This window comes from Nerophis ophidion, unplaced genomic scaffold (assembly GCF_033978795.1).
Source record: "Nerophis ophidion isolate RoL-2023_Sa unplaced genomic scaffold, RoL_Noph_v1.0 HiC_scaffold_365, whole genome shotgun sequence".
NCBI classification, from domain to species: Eukaryota; Metazoa; Chordata; class Actinopteri; order Syngnathiformes; family Syngnathidae; genus Nerophis; species Nerophis ophidion.
In genome coordinates, this window is record NW_026907285.1 from 26485 (window position 1) to 45308 (window position 18824).

At 41.0% G+C, this 18824-nt stretch overlaps 1 protein-coding gene across 2 annotated transcripts in view; it reads left to right on the forward strand.

Annotated features, from left to right (window-relative positions):
* The window catches only part of LOC133548054 (NLR family member X1-like), a 44455-nt gene extending 26221 nt beyond the window's left edge, over positions 1 to 18234 (forward strand). Inside the window, exons 4-7 of one of the 2 annotated variants that reach the window (XM_061893468.1) lie at positions 2664 to 2895; positions 5039 to 6206; positions 6988 to 7171; positions 17889 to 18234. In XM_061893468.1, the coding sequence (XP_061749452.1) occupies positions 2664 to 2895; positions 5039 to 6206; positions 6988 to 7171; positions 17889 to 17988 (1684 nt within the window). In that variant the 3' untranslated portion in view covers positions 17989 to 18234. The remainder of the gene's footprint in view (positions 1 to 2663; positions 2896 to 5038; positions 6207 to 6987; positions 7172 to 17888) is intronic. The other variant, XM_061893467.1, reaches the window with a different exon arrangement.
* Positions 18235 to 18824: the final 590 nt, after the last annotated feature.

The window sequence follows — 18824 nt, forward strand, 5'->3', positions numbered from 1 at the left end:
CGCTGCCTTCCTCCCAAGTGCAGCTGAGATAAGCCTTCCACCCAGCTTTCTTTTACTAGGTCCAACACCCCGCGTGGCTTCCTGCAGAACAATAGTTCAAATGGGGAAAACCCCGTGGAGGCCTGTGGCACTGCAAATAACAGGGGATCCAACCATTTGTGCCAATTTGTTTTGTTCTTGTGTACAAACTTCCAGATCATGGATTTCAAGGTTTTATTCATCCGCTCAACCAGCCCATCAGTCTGTGGGGGGTAAATGCTGGTACGAATGGATTTGATCCCCAATAATCCGTACACCTCCTTTAATGTGTATGACATAAAGGACGTGCCCTCGTCAGTCAGAATCCCTTTCGGGATTCCAACTCGGGAGATAACTTGAAACAGTGCCTGTGCGACGCTCTTTGCTTCGGTATAGCGCGTTGCGTAATCCAGCCGGGATAGCGCGAAGCAAGGCCTAGGTGCTCGGGTGAAATGGTCCCATGAGGTCCATGCCAATTCACTCAAATGGGACCTCTATGAGTGGTAATGGCCGCAAAGGTGGCCGCGGGGTTGACTAGTTCACAGTCCGGGCAAGCCGCGCACCAGCGGCGCACATCTGGCTGAATGCTTGGCCAATAGAACCGGACCATTATCCGATTGAGAGTTTTATCATACCCCATGTGACCGGCCATCGGGTTAAAATGCACTGCCTGGAAAATAATTTCCGGACAGCTTTTTGGCCCCAACAATTGGGTGATTTTCTCTTCTGTCTGAGTGTCACAACTCACTCTGTATAATCTGTCCCTAATAAGTGCAAAGTAATGGAAATCCTGCGCTATCCCCGGGCAAACCCTCTGCCCATCAATTGAAATCACTTGGTCCCAGGTCGCGCGCAGAGTGTGATCTCGAGACTGCTCGAGTGGAAAATCCTCCATGGGGCGCCATTGGGGAACCGGGGAAACCTCTTGTGATTCGCAGCCCGAATTCACCATCCCCCGGTGTGTACTCCTTTGTATTCTTACCGGTACAGAGTATGTCTCTCCTTGCCCGGGGGAGGAAGCCGAAGGGTCGACGACCCGGATCACTTTTCCCACCTCCATGCTTAGACATTCTCGCTGCAGGTGTCCAAGCCGCCCACACCTCCAGCACCCCTGTCCAGGCATTTGAGGAGCCATTTGCGGGGGAAACACAGCGTCAGTAGCGCCCGGGACCTGAGGAGGAGAAAACCGAGAAAAAAAAAGGAGGAGAAGGCCGCAGAGGCCTCGGAACAATTCGACTGTGTTTTCTGGCTGTGTACCGCCAGGTGGTCCTCCGTTAATGCCACCGCAGCTGCCAAGTCCTGAGGATGGTGGTAACGGACCCATGCGGATGTCTGTGCTGTGATCGCCTCCATGAACTGCTCCAAAATGATCTGCTCCAATACTTCCTGGACTTGCCTGGGTTGCAGCCATTTCATTGTTGCGTCCCTTAATTGCTGGCCCAGGGCGAAAGGCCGCTCCTCCGGGCCGAGCCGCATTGCCCGGAACCGGCGCCTGTGGTACTCTTTGGACCCTCCCGTCCTGTCCAGGACCGCCCGTCTCAGGTCCCGGAACCTCACCCGGGAAGCTGGTGGTAGGATGAATGCCGCCCGCTTGCCTTCTCCCGCCAGCTGCTGTAGCAGCTGTACTGCCCTTTACTCCTCAGGCCACGCGCATGCTCCCGCTGTGGCCTCAAACATGTCTAAAAAAGGCTGTGGGTCCTCTGTCCCCGCCATTCTGTGCATCCCTATGGCCGCCAATGTTGGCTTCGCTGCCGCGGGTACCCCAGCTCCGGTCCTCTCCGTTAATGCTCGCAGGATTTGGCTCTGCTGAGCAATTTGTCCCTGCATGGCTTGCATCTGCCGGTAATTTGCTGTGGACACCTCCGCCGGGAGCTGCCCCAATGCCTCTATCGGGCTTGGTGTCGACATTGTTCCGCTTTTCTTTTTTTTTTTTGATTGGGCGCCAGATGTAAGCGTTGCGTACTTGCGGTCTCACAGATCCACACGCTGGAAGCCAGTTGCGCAACTTTAATGTTTTTTACAGCAATCCCCCTCCTCCTTTTGCACCCGGCCGCTCACTGTTTAAGATAACAGATGATTAGATTACCACTTACCACCTGTGAAATCTAATCACCTGCCAGCTGTGTCTCACCGTCAGCACATACCCCTCCCCAGCCCGATGATGTTCTCCCTCAGCACAATGGACAGTAGCGGCGACTTTTGCTCCAACACGCAGCGCTGGCTACACCTCCCCCCACAATGACAAAAATAATTACCTTACTTTAAAACTAACATATCGGTTATAAGTACATCGAATGATGAAATGTATCATTTATGCTGAACATTAAATGAAAATATAAGTATTAGTTTACAATGTATCAGTTTTGCATTCATTGATTCTCTGACCCTATAGTTGAATGATTAAAATGTTTGGATTTGTCAGCTGTACGGTAGATGTTATGTGTGTTAACGCATGGTATGGTATATTACTATTACAAATATTAATTTTCAGGATGAAAAGCTTCAAGTACCAATGGGGTTTAGTGTCTGGCTAAAGAGAGTTTAATAGCACAGCAAAAGAAGTGGGGGTTGAACCTGTAACCCTCAGGTTAGTAAACGACCGCTCTACTCGACGGTTTTCATTTTGTTGTTTTTGTCTTTCCCAGGGCTGCATCATTGAGAGACCTGGTGACTAGGAAGTACCTCCATTTGAAAAAACACCCTTTGCTCAGTGGGGAGGGAAATCAGGCTAAGGATGTTCTCTTCCTTTTTAATGGGATGGAAAAGATGAAACTTGACTTCCGGATTGGATCCACAGAGCTATGCAGTGACCCAAATGAGGCTCTGTCTGCAAGTGCAGTTGTGGTCAACCTTCTCCGCAAGTACCTGCTCCCCGAGGTAACAGTGTCAAATACCATACTGACCCACGTATATGACAGTGTTCTTTCCCTGGAAACAAATCTCAAAAATGTATTCTTATATCCAGGCCTCTAAAGATTTATTCATCCAAACAAGGAGGTTCTTGGTCAATTTCCAAAGGGAGTCAAGCGTTTAATCCTGTCACTCAGATAGGTGATCTGGAGAGAAAATACCACTTGAAGTTTTTAGCAAACAACACGGCAATTTTAAGATAATGATCATCGACTCTAGCACCTGATCATTTATATATATTTTGAGATATAAGATGTACAGTTGTGCCCATAAATTTACATACCCTAGCAGAATTTTTTATTTCTTGAACATTTTCTCAGAGAATATAAATGATGTCACGAAAACATTTTTTTCATTCATGGCGAGTGGTATGGTAAATACATTTATCATCAGTAATTTTCAAACAATTGAATCATAATCAAAACAGAAACTACCCAAACGACTGATCAAAAGTTAACATAACCTCGAGGTTTTGGTCTGATAACATAAGTAGACACACATAAGTTTATTTGGTTACTAAAGGTAACCATCCTCGTATTTCACCTTTTTTTGTAATTATTGTTGCGCATGTTTCATCCAGTGATGCATTTCAAGTCATGGTAAAAGCTACTGTAGATAATCATCAAAACATCTGCCGAAAAAGGTTTTTGAACTGCACAAAACAGGAGAAGTGTTTAAAAAGATACACTGAGACAATTGTTTGGGTAGCAAAGAGAAGCCTACAAATAACTCTGGCTTACATATAAGACTATAAAGAAAAGGATGCACAAAAAGTAGGCCTTTGAAGAAAAACAGGCTGCATGGTCGAATCACCAGAAAAAAGCTATTACTATGCCAATGCCACATAGCAAACCACTTACAATATGTTGAACAGCACAGAAACAAGCCTCAAAACATCTGTAACAAAGTTATTTGGAGTGATGAGACCAAATTTTAACTTACTGACCACAACCATAAACATTTGGAAAAGATTCAATGTTGAAAGGTACACAATTTGGATGTGTGAGCTACAAAGTTACAAATTATTGACAAGATGAATACAGTGTTATTATAAAATACCGGAAGAACATTTGCACTAAGCTGTGCATGGGATAAGCTTGCAGCAGAAAGAAGTGACGGTTTTGGATTAGTCTCCTGACATTGATATGTTTAACCACTCTGGGGAGATCTCAAAAGAATCGGTACAGTACTTATAGGTTTTTTGCCAAGAAAAAAGGCAGCTTGATTCTTTTCATTCATCCATCCATCTTCTTCTAGGTCAGGTAAGTGGCAGAAAAGGGTCAGAGGTCAAATAGGTGGCTTCCTGCCTAAGCATGGAAGCCAAGACTTCCCTCTCCCCAACTACCTCATCCAGTTCCTCCCTTAGGATCTCGAGACACTCCCAGGACACCTGGGAAACATAGTCTTCCCATTGTCCTGGGTCTTCCACACGGCCTCCTACTGGCCGGACATGCCATTTACACCTCCCCAGGGAAGCGTCCAGGGGGCATCCTAACCAGATGTCCCTAACCATCTCAACAGGTTTCTCTTGATGTGGAGGAGCAGCGACTTTACTCAAGCTCGTCTCCAGTGACCCAACTTCTCACCCTATCTCTAAGGGAGAGCCCCGTCACCTTACGGAGGAAACTCCTTTCGGCCACTTGTACATGTGATTTTGTCCTTTTGGTAAAAACACAAAACACATGACCTTAGGTGAGGGTAGGAACGTAGATCGATCGATACATTTATAGCTTTGCCTTCCAGCTCAGCTCCCTTTTCACCATTTCATACCAACATAAAGTCTGCATCACTGCCAACGACGCACCGATCTTCCTGTCAATCTCCACTCCACCTATTTCCATCCGAGATTGAGGTTGATTTTTTTTCCACAAATGTTGTCATTGTGTAAGCTCATGACCACAAATGTATATTGTTCCAAATACAAATCTGTTCACCGCAGCATCCTATATGTGGGTCAATTTGGTGTATACAAAGAGCTGTACAATATGTAAAAGTGTTACAAAGAAATGAAGCATTCGTTTTATGTCATTTAATTCTTGCAGAAGGTATATTTCATCAGGTTTTGTTGAATCACCATGATTTAATCATCTGTTTGTTGTATGTTTCTCAGGCAAATATCCTGGTGACCACCAGGCTGTCTGCCTTGGACCGCATCCCTCCAAAATATGTTAATCGCTATGCACAGATTTGTGGTTTCAATGACCCAAACCGCCAGCGTGCCTACTTCACCAGCCGCCTGCTGCAGCAAAGTGGGGAATCCGCAAAAACACTTGAAGCTCAGGCTCTTGTAGAGCTGCTTTATCTTAACCTTCAGAGGGAGAGCCAGTTGGCTGCAGCCTGTTTTCTGCCCTCCTACTGCTGGCTCACGTGTGCCACTTTACACTTCTTGCATTTCACGGACGCAGCAGCACCAATTCGCACTCTGACTGGCATATACACCAGTTTCCTTAGGCTCAACTTTGGAGGAGAAGTACTGGGCAAAACAACAGGGACAGTCGGGCCGAATCAGGATCAACAAAATTCCTTGATGTTGTATGTTGTCCGGACAGTTGGCAAACTTGCCTATGACGGTGTAACATACAAACGCACTTCATTCTCAGAAAAGGAGCTGGAGCAATGGATAGGAGGAAAGACCAAAACGGACGAGGAGTTACGTCAGCTGGCTGTGTTCAGAACTGACGTGCTTGACTTCTTCCTGGCTCCCTGTGTTGAAAGTTGCAAGCATTTACCAGCAGAGCTTAGTGAACAAGATGAGAGGCGATACGTGTTTGCTGTTCCCGCCATGCAAGAATACCTGGCAGCACTCTATGTGGTTCTAGGGGAGAATAAATCTGCTCTGGAGAAGCTGACCAAGCAGGTGTCTGTGGCAATTGGTCAGGCAACTGAGGATGTCAGTGCCATTGTGAATATATTTTCCAAGTTCATCCCTCTCAGAATATTTGCAGTCTTTAATCTACTTAAGCTTTTTCCAAAACTTTATGAGAAAATCAAAACAAAAAACAAGAGCAACATTGCGAGGACAATGGCCGCTGAGATGTTCCGCAAGGAGGATAGCCACAATGAAGATGTTCTTGATCAAGTGGAGCAAAGCCTCCTGGGAGTACATGGCCCACCTTCACAACAGCAGAGTGAGGCTCAGCCATTTGAGCTCTACCCAATCTTTATGGGTGGACTGTTACATTATGGTAACCGGGTCCTTCTTCAGCAAATTGGATGTCACATTAAGAGTTCCACTGTGGCTCAGATTACACAAGCTCTTCGGAATTACCTTGTCAGAGGTAAAATGTTTTAGACTTTCACTGCGTTTGTTTAATTTCAAGCTACAATGTCCATTTTAAGTCTTGTATTTTTTTGTTTTAAAGTAGTTCTAAAAAATGATCAGCTAAATTCCAGAACAGCATTTGACTAAATCCTGTTTGGAAACACCTGGCCTCTTTGGTGAAATAAGTAAACGGACAAAGACAATTGCATTAGACAAAAGCAAAGTGCTACAATTATTCACTAGCGATAGGGCTACAAGCTGGAACTATTAATGCCATTTGGCTTTAATTGGGCAATAAGAGACTTCCATGTACCATACTACAAATAAAAGAAAAATTTAGACTGTCTTTGACCGCTAACTAGAAAAAATTGTATTGGATGAAATTCAATAAATATGGTAGGATGTCTGCTTTTAATACGGTGATTACTATTGTAAATTGTCATGCTGAATTCAATTCCATTGTACTCAACATTAAGCAATCCTTATTATAATGTAACTTCTATTTAATTTCTAAAGTTTAGAAATGTGCAGTAATTTGCAATAAACTAACAACAAAATAATTCAAATACTCAATATATCAAATGGTTAGTCTTTTTTTCCTTTTAAAGGTTGTACATTTTGAAAGTGCATGTATTTTACAATGGTTGTTTAATAATTGTGAGTGCAACTGTAGCTTTTTATGCCTGCCACATCATCATTGTCGAGCATTCAACACTTCAGCCAGACAATTTTAAAGAACAAGCTAATCTAATCGAAAACCCTTAAACTAACAAAATACATTTTTTTCTGAATGTTAGAAATCAACAAACCACAGCCACCAGAGGAGTTGATGGATCTGTTGGTCCTACTGTATGAATTTCAAAATCCCAGACTGACTGCAGAGGTCCTGGCTTCAATCAGAACCATTTGCCTCAACAATATACGCATGACCTCACTCAAATGCTTTGTGTTGGGTTCTGTGCTCTCGTGTGCCCCTTCAAGGTAAGCTATGACTTGTGCTTTTACAATCAACCATTTAGTTCAAGTTCAGACGATATTCACCCCTACAGCTATCTAATATACTGTATATATTTGTCATATGTTGTAATAGAAAATTGATATACTTAACACTGCAACTTCAGGTGGCGATATGGTTAGCACTTCTGCCTAATAGCAAGAAGGTCTTCGTTTCGATTCCAACATCTGACTTCGGGGCCTTTTTGTGTTGTGTTGGCATATTCCTGCATGGGTTTTTCCAGGTTTACCTCACACCTTTAATAAATGTAATGTTGATTTCCAATCAGCCTTACTGACCAAGGGGTTAACACAATATAAGATTTGGATTTGTTAATTTATTGTGTTTGGAAGAGTCCCATTGTCATACTGTAAGCAGTACTATAACACCAGTATTCTAATGCCTCACATGACACACATCAAATCAAGGATCTATTTTCCCACAGTCATGTCCAGTTCCCCTTGAAATGATCCCCATTGTAAATTGTGTTTATTTTCAAATTGTACAAACTTTTATCGTTTAAATATTTTTTTCCTTTTGTGTTGGTTTACAGTATTTAACTACTACAAGTGTATAAACTTAGCAAAAACATAGAAAAAAGGTTAAAAGAATTTCAGTGCATAAAGGTAACCAAATACTTGCCAACCAGCACCAAAAAGGATTCCCGGGTGCGGCACCGCTGCTGCCCACAGCTCCCCTCACCTTCCAGGGGGTGATCAAGGGTGATGGGTCAAATGCAGAGAATATTTTCGCCACACCTAGTGTGTGTGTGACAATCATTGGTACTTTAACTTTAACTTTAGTTCTGTCAATCATTGTTAAAGTGTCGTGAGGCAGGAACCCAGCGTGCAAAGTTGCAAAAAAAGTCATAGTTTATTCCACAGCAGCAGATAAGGCAAATTGACAAAAAGTACCAATGGAAAGTAAAGCACATGGCTTGAAAAAGAATACAAAATACAACAAAGGCGAAAAGGCCTCGTGACTGCTTCGGTACACGGTTCATATATTGCCGCTGCTTAAGATCCATTCAAAATGTGTGGTTTTAATAGATTTGCAGTCAGTTCGGAATCAAAATAGGTTGTAAAATGCCAGTATAATAAAAAAAATAACAGGGCGCATGCTATTTAACAGCAAACATAATTTATAAGCCATCCATCCATCCATCCATCCTTCCATTTCCTACCGCTTATTCCCTTAGGGGTTGCGGGGGGCGGTGGTGCCTGTCTCAGCTACAATTGGTTGGAAGGCGGAGTACACCCTGGACAAGTCGCCACCTCATCGCAGGGCCAACACAGACAGACAGACAACATTCACACTCACATTGACACACTAGGGCCAATTTAGTGTTGCCAATCAACCTATCCCCTGGTGCATGTCTTTGCCGGTGGGAGGAAGCCGGAGTACCCGGAGGGAACCCACGCAGTCACGGGGAGGACATGCAAACTCCACCCAGAAAGATCCCGAGCTCTGGATTGAACCCAGGACTACTCAGGACCTTCGTATTGTGAGGCAGACGCACTAACCCCTCTCCCACTGTGCTGCTCTAATTTATAAGCCACACCCACTAAATTTTAGAACAAAAAATATTTTTATATATTATTCGCACCAGACTATAAGCTGGAGATATGTACCTTGTAAAATTAGTTATTTGCACAGAAATATTTTGTAAATGTTTATTTACATATCTTAATTGTTTCCAAATGGCGCCTGTCACACGACAGTAAAACAGCTGCTCTAACAAAGCAGAAGTCTTCGTCATGGACCCAATAGCTGCGCAAGCTCGCTCTCCAATCAACTAAACAGACTCAATAAGTCCACAGTGACGTTTTGGGAAATTTACGAAACTGAAACAGTCCAGGGTGTACCCTGCCTTCCGCCCGATTGTAGCTGAGATAGGCGCCAGCGCCCCCCGCGACCCCGAAAGGGAATAAGCGGTAGAAAATGGATGGATGGAAACAATACAAAAAGACACGATCAAAGACACTTATAAACGTGTTAGCATATTAGCTAATGCAAACGACTCCAGCTTCATTACATTACTGTAGCACACACAAGTATGTTTAAAGCACTCCTAAACACATCACACATCGGGCGGTATAGTTAGTAAAAAATAGTTTTAGTTGTACAGTAAAACTTACAAACGTTGCTTGGAGTAATTATTGAAGACTCCATACGAGTAGAAAAGCTATGACAACCAAACGGCAACTGTACTTACGATAGGTTCATAGCTCAGTCTAAATAAAAGGGCAATGTGTCACGTGGGGGTCGCATCTTTGTGCGGGATCGTTCTTCCAATGCAACACGGACTCTCCGGAACGAAAACGTAAAGGTAGGATTTGATTTAATAGATAATACACCGTACAAAACTGACAGAAACAAAAGAAAAGCGTGCCGAACACACGGGAGGCTAAGGCAACAACTTAGCACAGAGTCTACGACAGGAATACCTAAATGTGACTGTTGCTTACCGCAAAAAAGAAAGCCAGGGCGAGTGATCAAAAAGGCAGGCTTAAATATTGTCTCTTGATTAGACACAGGTGTGTCCGAAAAAACAGAGGCAGGTGAAAATCATAAGTAACCATGGTGACAAAAATAACAAGGAAGTGCAACCAGGAACTAAATAAGTCCAAAACTAACAGAACATAACTAAACTGAACATGATCCGGACCATGGATCAGGACACAATGCAGCGACTGCAGCACCTGCAGTGAGCAAACGCGTCCAAAAAATGGTGCCATAGCACAAACAATAAGACACCTATTCAATCAATGTGTTTGCTTGTGTTTTTTCTTTTAACTACAAACCCCGTTTCCGTATGAGTTGGGAAATTGTGTTAGATGTAAATATAAACGGAATACAATGATTTGCAAATCCTTTACAACCCATATTCAATTGAATGCACTACAAAGACAAGATATTTCATGTTCAAACTCATAAACTTGGAATTTCATGGCTGCAACACATGCCAAAATAGTTGGGAAAGGGCATGTTCACCACTGTGTTACATGACCTTTTCTTTTAACAACAATCAATAAACGTTTGGGAACTGAGGAAACTAATTGTTGAAGCTTTGAAGAAGGAATTCTTTCCCATTCTTGTTTTATGTAGAGCTTCAGTTGTTCAACAGTCCAGGGACTCCGCTGTCGTATTTTACGCTTCGTAATGCGCCACACATTTTCGATGGGAGACAGGTCTGGACTGCAGAAGGGCCAGGAAAGTACCCGTACTTTTTTTTATGAAGCCACGCTGTTGTAACACATGCTGAATGTGGCTTGGCATTGTCTTGCTGAAATAAGCAGGGGCGTCCATGAAAAAGTCAGCGCTTAGATGGCAGCATATGTTGTTCCAAAACCTGTATGTATCTTTCAGCATTAATGGTGCCTTCACAGATGTATAAGTTACCCATGACTTGGGCACTAATGCACCCCCATACCATCACAGATGCTGGCTTTTGAACTTTGCGTCAATTACAGTCTGGATGGTTCGCTTCCCCTTTGGTCCAGATGACAAGATGTCAAATATTTCCAAAAACTATTTGAAATGTGGACTTGTCAGACCACAGAACACTTTTCCACTTTGCATCAGTCCATCTTAGATGATCTCAGGCCCAGAGAAGCCGGCGGCGTTTCTGGATCTTGTTGATAAAAGGCTTTTGCTTTGCATAGTACAGCTTTAACTTGCACTTACAGATGTAGCGACAAACTGTATTTAGTAACAGTGGTTTTCTGTACTGTTCCTGAACCCATGAGGTGATATCCTTTAGAGATTGATGTCGGTTTTTGATACAGTGCCGTCTGAGGGATCGAAGCTCACGGTCATTCAATGTTGGTTTCCGGCCATGCCGCTTTCGTGAAGTGATTTCTCCAGATTATCTGAACTTTTTGATGATATTATGGACCGTAGATGTTGAAATCCCTAAATTTCTTGCAATTGCACTTTGAGAAACGTTGTTCTTAAACTGTTTGACTATTTGCTCACGCAGTTGTGGACAAAAAGGGGTACCTTGCCCTATCCCAAGACTGAGGATTTTTTGGTAAGCTGTTTTTATACCCAATCATAGTACCCACCTGTTCCCAATTAGCCTGCACACCTGTGGGATGTTCCAAATAAGTGTTTGATGAGCATTCCTCAACTTTATCAGTATTTATTGCCACCTTTCCCTACTTCTTTGTCACGTGTTGCTGGCATTAAATTCTAAAGTTAATGATTATTTGCACAAAAAAAATGTTTATCAGTTTGACCATCAAATATGTTGTCTTTGTAGCATATTCAACTGAATATGGGTTGAAAACGATTTGCAAATAATTTTATTCCGTTTATTTTTACATCTAACACAATTTCCCAACTCATATAGAAACGGGGTTTGTATTATATATTTTACATCAATGCTTGGTAGAAAAAAGTAGCGTCCTATAGTCCGAATGTTACAGTTTAAAAAAATGCTTAAAACAAAAATATAAAAATAACAAGTGCCCCACTTTTTCTGTATACCATTGTATTACACTATATTGTCATCTTCTTCCTCAATTACAAGGTGACAGAAAACCATTACAAAACCTGCCATCAGTGCTAAGTATTAGAAACGTATCACTTTCCTCTGGCACTTTTCCCCTAGAATTAAAAAAAAGAGGTTATTCATCTAACCTAACCTCAAACCTGACCTCATGGTAAACTATCGACCGGTATCTCACCTTCCCTTTATGTCGAAAATCCTCGAAAAAATTGTTGCAGTGCAGCTAAATGAACACTTAGCGTCTAACAATGTATGTGAAACCTTTCAATTCGGTTTCAGGGCAAATCACTCTACGGAGACAGCCCTCGCAAAAATGACTAATGATCTATTGCTAACGATGGATTCTGATGCGTCATCTATGTTGCTGTTCCTCGATCTTAGCGCTGCTTTTGACACCGTTGATCATAATATTTTAGTAGAGCGTATCAAAACACGAATTGGTATGTCAGACTTTGCCCTGTCTTGGTTAAACTCTTATCTTACTGACAGGATGCAGTGCGTCTCCCATAATAATGTGACCTCGGACTATGTTAAGGTAAGGTGTGGAGTTCCCCAGGGTTCGGTCCTTGGCCCTGCACTCTTAAGCATCTACATGCTGCCGCTAGGTGACATCATACGCAAATATGGCGTTAGCTTTCACTGTTATGCTGATGACACCCAACTCTACATGCCCCTAAAGCTGACCAACACGCCGGATTGTAGTCAGCTGGAGGCGTGTCTTAATGAAATTAAACAATGGATGTCCGCTAACGTTTTGCAACTCAACGCCAAAAACGGAAATGCTGATTATCGGTCCTGCTAGACACCGACCTCTATTTAATAATACAACTTTAACATTTGACAACCAAACAATTAAACAAGGCGACTCGGTAAAGAATCTGGGTATTACTCTCTCGTCTGAATCACACATTAAAAGCGTTACTACAACAGCCTTCTTTCATCCCCGGAATATCGCTAAAATTCGCTCCATTTTGTCCACTAGCGACGCCGAGATCATTATCCATGCGTTTGTTACGTCTCGTCTCGATTACTGTAACATACTTTTTTCGGGTCTCCCAATGTCTAGCATTAAAAAATTACAGTTGGTACAAAATGCGTCTGCTAGACCCTTGACAAGAACAAGAAAGTTTGATCATATTACGCCTATACTGGCTCACCTGCACTGGCTTCCTGTGCACTTAAAATGTGACTTTAAGGTTTTACTACTTATGTATAAAATACTACACGGTCAAGCTCCAGCCTATCTTGCCGATTGTATTGTACCATATGTCCGGGCAAGAAATCTGCGTTCAAAAGACTCAGGATTATTAGTGATTCCCAGAGACCAAAAAAAGTCTGCGGGCTTCAGAGCGTTTTCCATTCGGGCTCCAGTATTCTGGAATGCCCTCCCGGTAACAGTTTGAGATGCTACCTCAGTAGAAGCATTTAAGTCTCATCTTAAAACTCATTTGTATACTCTAGCCTTTAAATATACCCCCTTTTTAGACCAGTTGATTTGCCGTTTCTTTTCTTTTTCTCCTCTGTCCCCCTCTCCCTTGTGGAGGGGGGAGGGAGAAGGGTCCGGTGGCCATGGATGAAGTACTGGCTGTCCAGAGTCGGGACCCAGGATGGACCGCTCGCCCAGAGTCAGGACCCAGGACGGTGCTGATCCACCTCCGCTTGGGATGGTTTCCTGCTGGCTCCACTTTGGGCGGGACTCTCTCTACTACCGTATTTCCTTGAATAGCCGCCAGGCATGTAATATGCGCCTGCCTTGAATTACGGCTGGGCATAACTCGCTCCCCAAATTAATAAGCGCATGCTTACTCTTACCGCCGGGTCAGAATTGTGACGTCACGAGTGACCCTTCCACTGACGCCATTTCAAAATGGCGGAAGAGTTATTTTGCTTTTACTGTGTGTAAACCAGGGGTCTTTTTCCACAGCCATACAGATCACACTAATGGTTGTGATATAAAACAACTTCAACACTCTTAATAATATGCGCCACACTCTGTGAACCCACACCAAACCCATTTCTGGAGAACATATGCCCTGCAACACACCACAAACGCAACACAACACCTACCCACAATGCAATGCATCCACGACTCCTGGCTACACCGTCCATACACCCGCTGGCACCAACCCCCCCATCCGTGTGTTGGTTGAGGTGGCCGGGGTTGGGGGCGCGTGTATAATAGCCAAGAGTCACGGATACACGGCATTATGGGTAATCCCTATGCTGCGTTTTTAATGTGCCACAGAGCCAATGCTCTCCAGAAATGTGCTTGGTGAGGGTTCACAGAGTGTTGCGCATATTAGTAAGAGTTTTAAAGTTGTGTATATCACAAACATCAGTGTAAAAGGTATGGCTGTTGACAAAGTATGCATTGCAATCTCGTATACGAAGCAGCGAAATGCATGCGTACGGCCAACACGCAGACAGCATGGTGTAAAAGTGAGCGCGATGACATGCTGTAGAGCAGTGGGCCCCAACCACTGGGCCGTGGACACAGAATTATTTTTTTATTATTTCTTTTTTTTTTAATCACACTCTACTTTTTACTGCATGCCATTGGTAAGCGCAAGGGTGAAAAAAACTTTTAAAATTATTAACGCCTGCTTACTTTTACCGCATGCTTTGAATAAGCGCAGGAGTGAGAAGAGGTTTTAAATTAATTAGCGCCCCGGCGGCTATTCAAGGAAATACGGTATATTGGATCCACTTTGGACTGGACTCTCACTGTTATGTTAGATCCACTATGGATTGGACTTTCACTTCGTTGTGGTTTGTGCAGCCCTTTAAGACACTTGTGATTTAGGGTTGTATAAATAAACATTGATTGATTGATGATATCATATAATACTGCCATGTTGGGAAAATACAAACTTTATGTTAAAACATATTTTATTATATATACATATATATTTATATATATATACAATAAAATATGCGTGTGTGTACGTATGTATATATATACATATATACATATATGTATATATATACATGTATGTATATATATATGTATATATATATATATACATACATGTATATATATATATACATATATGTATATATATATATATATATATACATGTATGTATATATATATATGTATGTATATATATATATGTATGTATATATATGTATGTATATATATATATATGTATATATATATATATATGTATATATATATATATATATATATATATATATATATATATATATATATATATATATATGTATGTATATATATTAGGGCTGGGCAACAATTAAAAATTGTAATCGAAGTTAATCGCACTATTTCTCCGATTAATCGCGATTAACTGCATTGTATACGCAAAGCCCAATAATGAATTCAAAAGTAGTGTGTAATGCACCTTTATTGGAATATTCTCCCACATGAACAAAAGCGCCAAAACATTTGTTGTGCAAACACAATTTAAATCAGTCCTTGTTAAACATTAGCAGTTAAATAGCATATTTTATGAAAATCAACTCAAAAAATGTAAATACAAACATTTAAGCTTATTGCCACTGCCAGGGTATTTAAGTTATCCTGTTTGTTATGGAAAATAAATATAATCTACATACAAATCTGAGCCACAGTCATAACATCTGAACAGGCAATTTCTGAGGTAACAGCAGAAACATTTTTTTTATCAGGGATCTTATGTTTAAAAAAACCTATATTATAGGTTTTAGGGAATTTTTGATCAAATTATCCGTAGTAGCAATATTAATAATGTTGTGTTTATTCTGCGTAGTGCACTTAAAATAATTATGACCATATCTAGGAATTGATATGATGGGAATTTTCCAATTGTTTGCTTGGTGCTTTGATAAACTGAACGCATATACATGGTACTATTTGTGATGTTATGACCCAGGGAAAAAAAGAACTACCCTACCCAGCATGCAACAGGAGTGACGAGCATGCGCGGTAGCCCGGTATAGGTTGTGTCGCCATGACGGCATCTTGTATGTTGTGATATGCACGCTCTGAAAGCAAACGTTAAGAACTCAGCCAACACTCCTCGTCTGCATGATTCATAAATAGAAAGACAACACATATACTCCGCTGCTTCACAGGCCGCTGGATGTAGCCGGCAAAGTATTCCCATGCTAGCTAGCCGGTCTAGCAAGCACGCGTCATTCAGTCCAAAACGGCCCGATCTATCCACATTCAGAATTGTCTGGCGGTCGTAAGTGATCCCGGAGTGACCACGCTGTAAGCCAGCCATGAAATTTGCAGAATTGTCCGGTATTTTTGCCAAATGTTCCATCTTTACCAAGAGCCCCTCGACGCCGAAGTACATCCGGGAGATGCCATCTTGTTAAGAAAAGGCGTTAACAAAATAAAAGCATGTAAACAACATACGCAAATGTGCGATAAAATAATTGTCGGCGTTAATAGATTGATGAGTTAACTTGTAATTAACGCATTATTTTGCCCACCCCTAACATATATATATATATATATATATTTATATATATATGTATGTATGTATATGTATATTATATATATATATATATATATATATATATATATATATATATATATATATATATATATATATAAAGTTACAAATGTTAACTGCATTGTTCAGACACGTATTTGCCTCTGTGAAGGCTGCCCAGTGGTTGGTGCATACTTAACATGGTGGTAGTATCGCTTGTATGTAAATTATGTCTGGGTTTTTTGTACTTTCAGTCATAAAAAGACAACACATATATATAATAATCCGAGCTAATGTCATTTTATCTTGCTGTGGTATTCCCATTGTTTGTTTACATTGGCAGCACTGTATGATGTCACAGGAAAATTGATAGTGTACATACATGAAGGTATTTGTTGCTGAGCCCGACCTGGACATAATCTGGACAGCACATAAATGCTTATTTTGAAATGTTAATTTTATTTGTAGGTTGTATGCAATATATTGTTGTGTTCCTTAATTTTGAGTTTACATAAATGAAGGTGTGTGTTGCTGAGCCCGACCTGGACATAATCTGGACTGGACCTGGTTTTAAGAACTCTTTAAACAATCTAATTTAATTAACAACCTGGTCTGGTGAAGATAATATCCTTTAGTTTTTTTGGGAGGGTTTTTTTATGAAAATGAGTAAAATTTACTGTTAAAGGTTAGAACTATTAGTGGACCAGCAGCACACACAATCATGTGTGCTTCACGGACTGTATCCCTTGCAGACTGTATCGATATATATTGTAGGGACCAGAATGATAATAACAGAAGGTAACACACCTTTTGTGTGAATGAGTGTAAATGGGGGAGGGAGGGTTTTTGGGTTGGTGCACTAATTGTAAGTGTATCTTGTGTTTTTTATGTTGATTTAATAATTAAAAAAAAAAAACACCTTGTATAACTATACATAAAACTTTGAAAGAACACTGGGGTCCAACCTGTGAATTACAGAATTGAGGTCTTCCTAAGTCCTACCCTTTTGGGTAGGACTTAGGAAGGGGTAAGACAATTTTTTAAATGTAATTTATGTAATTAAGCGGTTGCTGGAGCTTATTTATTTCAGACGCAGTCAGTAATCATTTGTTCAACTTCTTTTGTAATGCTAATGGTGTTCCTCAAAGTTCCATTTCAGGTACTCTCTTTTTTATCATTTGGGCTATTCGACTGGTGGTCTGCAACTTAGTTAAAAAAACTGGCGAGTGACTCACATTTTTCCAGCAGATTCTTAAAAACACTAGAGTGGTGTCATAGAGGTGATTTTTGACTAGCATTGTACACAACTGTAACTCTGACAAAATAAAAATATCAAAATCCTAAATATACAAAATAAGACGGTGAAAGGAGAAGGTCGGCCCCCAGTCCTTAGCTACCTTGAAATGTGGCCCACAAAACAATTTAGTTGAATATCCCTGGCACAAGTATTACGGTGAAAACATATGTATCTATGTTTCTGAAACTAAATTTGTCCAAGAACACAATTAGTGTGGTGCATTTTATAAACAATTTTTTTAGACAAAAGTCATATTCACATAATTGTTATTGTATAAATATTCATATACTAAAAACATTGTTAAATGAATATATCTATGTCATAAGTGAAATGTTTTTTATAAAGGCAATTGTACCTTACATTGTGGTTGTTCTATATATGGAGAATGTGGCATTTAAAAAAAATGTATTTTAATTATTAATATTTAAATATCTTTGGTGTTTTATTTACAGTTATCAACTGGAAGAGTTGGATCTCTCCTCCTGTCTCCTAACTAAGGATATGCTCAAAATGTTGTGGCCTGCCTTTAAACATACCAGAAACCTCAAGTAAGACATACACCCTTTATTTTACTTTTTTGTTGTTTGCGGTGAAGGTCTTGATTTAGCTGGTTGAGAAGTATTTGTGCATGCACACTAACGAGGTGCATGATAAGCAGAATTATGATTCATTAAAAAAAGGGGAACATCCATAGACAAAAACATGGTGTCGATTGTAAGGGCCTGGTTCATTGCTATTTGCGCCAAATGTTTTGCAAACATTCCTTGAGGAGGGAAAAAAAACACCCATCTTTAACACATTCAACCTCATCAGCCACATGAAATGTCAAGCCTCGCTATGACGGTGTTTAAAGTCTACAAAGACTGTTGACTTCTAAAGAAGCTGCCCAAAGCCAGCCCCAAAGAAAGGCCCAGGGTTTGAAAAGCGCAAAGAATTTAGCCACAGACATCACGGAAATGATGCCGCTGGACAACCAGCTCTTTACATCGTTGAAGATCCTGGCCTTTTCTGGACAAATTTACCGATAGTTTGTCAAATCCACCTTTTGTTTGATTACTTACAGGTGTGCACAAACTACAGTTTTATTACTATTTTAAAAATCATACATATACCGGTAAGTAAGTTATTGATTATTGGTCTCTGTCTTGAAGAGTATGATGTCATCAATTTTGGCTTGAAAATAAATTGTACATCCCTAATACAGTACTAATGTATGCTTTCTGAGTAAAATAATTGTTGCTCAATTTTAGTACTACAGTAGGGAATGGATTCATATGGCCCCATTCTTGGGTGGATCTTGCGTGAGAGGAAGGTGGGGTTAAATTATTTTGTAATGCTGTCCGCTAAAAACCGATGGGAAGTGCCACTCAACATAGCAACTGACACTG